Source organism: Rhagoletis zephyria, unplaced genomic scaffold (assembly GCF_001687245.7).
Source record: "Rhagoletis zephyria isolate East Lansing unplaced genomic scaffold, Rhagoletis_zephyria_1.1 Rzeph_scaffold_10477, whole genome shotgun sequence".
NCBI lineage: Eukaryota > Metazoa > Arthropoda > Insecta > Diptera > Tephritidae > Rhagoletis > Rhagoletis zephyria.
In genome coordinates this window covers 17334-19240 of record NW_016167555.1, presented here as the reverse complement: position 1 = coordinate 19240, position 1907 = coordinate 17334, and the positions used below count along the sequence as shown (strand labels likewise).

Genomic DNA, 1907 nt, shown 5'->3' with positions numbered 1-1907 from the left:
GGGTAAACCTAACACAACTATTGTTTATTATCTTTAACATTGTTTTGGGAAAATAATTCTTTAATATATACTTTTTAAAAATAGTATTCATAAGGGCGTTAAAATTGTCGTATTCCCCTTTTTTTTACTACATTTATACGCATTGCCGAAATGTGAGGTTATGTAACTGACATCCCCTTGTTTAGTCCACCATGAGTAAGTACTGGATAAAAAAAAAAATCCGCAGTCTAATAATAATTTTTGGGCACTCCTGGCAGGGTAGCGTGATATTAAGTTAGTTAAATTGATTTATGAGTTCAAATATATCAACTCAAAATAGAAACACATTTGATTTATTCACTGTCAATATCTGACGCGCTGGAGTAAATCCCCTACTAAAAGTAACGGCACTTAAAATTTGCTGTCAGGCAAGCCTGTCACAGCGTTAAATACTTCTTCAAATTTTATCAAAGCTTCTTCTCTTTAAATGACAAAATAATTTTAAAATAAGTTTTGAAATAAACAAAATAGAATAAAACAAATAACCCGACGCAATGCCTTTTGCGCTTTACGACTGCGTACGAACTCTATCATTTCCATGGTCAACAACCATCGTAAAATGTGAAGCCGAAACTCAAACTCACCAGCCCGCAGCGAATCTTAACTCACCATATCTCTCTTATCGTCAACTGGTTGCTGCTGCTGCCGTTGCACCCGGCGAGGAATCCTGCGAGTTCGGAAGCGCTAAATATTTTGCACTGTGTATGCTTGGTGGCCTGATCTCCTGCGGTAGTACACACACGCTTGTCACACCACTGGATCTGGTCAAATGTCGCCTGCAAGTCGATAAATCCAAGTATAAAAATCTGATTTATGGTCTGAAGTTAACCGTCAAAGAGGATGGTGTACGTGGCTTGGCAAAAGGTTGGGCGCCTACTCTCTTCGGTTACTCGGCGCAAGGCTCCTTCAAATTTGGCTTCTATGAATTTTTCAAAGTTTACTATTCCCAAATATTGGGCGACGAGAATGCTTACCTTTATCGTACTTATATCTACTTGTCCGCTTCGGCTTCAGCTGAGTTCTTCGCCGACATTGCATTGGCGCCTATGGAAGCGGTGAAGGTTAAAATGCAAACAACAACAGGTTTCGCCAATACAATGCGGCAAGCGATACCAAAGATGCGGGCCGAGGAGGGTATAATGGCTTTCTACAAAGGGCTGGTGCCATTATGGATGCGTCAGATACCATATACAATGATGAAATTCGCTTGCTTTGAGTTGACTCTGGAACTGCTGTATAAACACGTGGTGCCAAAACCACGCGCCGAGTGCAGCAAAGGTGAACAATTGGTGGTGACGTTTGCTGCTGGCTACATAGCTGGTGTCTTCTGTGCTATAGTTTCGCATCCCGCTGATGTGGTAGTCTCAAAATTGAACCAAGCAAAAGGTTCGTCAGCTTTAGATGTGGCAAAATCATTGGGATTCATGGGCATGTGGGGAGGTTTGGGTCCGCGTATCCTTATGATTGGCACACTGACCGCACTGCAATGGTTCATCTATGATGGTGTGAAAGTGGCGCTGCGTATACCACGTCCACCACCACCAGAAATGCCAGCCTCGCTGAAGGCCAAACTAGCACAAGGTGACAAGAAGTGAAGATGTAGATATATATGCATGTATGTATGTACTTACACATGTGTTTTATAGTGCGTTAATTGGACTTTCTAATGAAAATAAATATAACTAAAACTTCATAAATATTTAGAAGTTGAATTTTCATTTTATGTTTATTTCGCGATTTCATGCAGGTACAATTGAAAGAATCCGACAAATTGCCTGGAGGTAATGGCTTAGGAATGAACTCCAAAAAACAGTACTCTTCACAAAAAAGTTCAATCGCTTGACTTTTTATGTATTTGTATATGTACC

The 1907-nt window shown here is 40.4% G+C and overlaps 1 protein-coding gene across 1 annotated transcript; it reads left to right on the top strand.

Moving 5' to 3' along the window:
• Positions 1–533: 533 nt before the first annotated feature.
• LOC108376469 (phosphate carrier protein, mitochondrial-like) lies at positions 534–1634 on the top strand. Its single transcript, XM_017632693.1, has one exon. The coding sequence runs from the start codon at positions 534–536 to the stop codon at positions 1632–1634; it is 1101 nt and encodes a 366-aa protein (XP_017488182.1).
• Positions 1635–1907: the final 273 nt, after the last annotated feature.

Coding starts and splice junctions, on each gene's coding strand:
- LOC108376469 (XM_017632693.1), top strand. CDS start 534: ATGCCTTTTGCGCTTTACGACTGCGTACGAACTCTATCATTTCCATGG.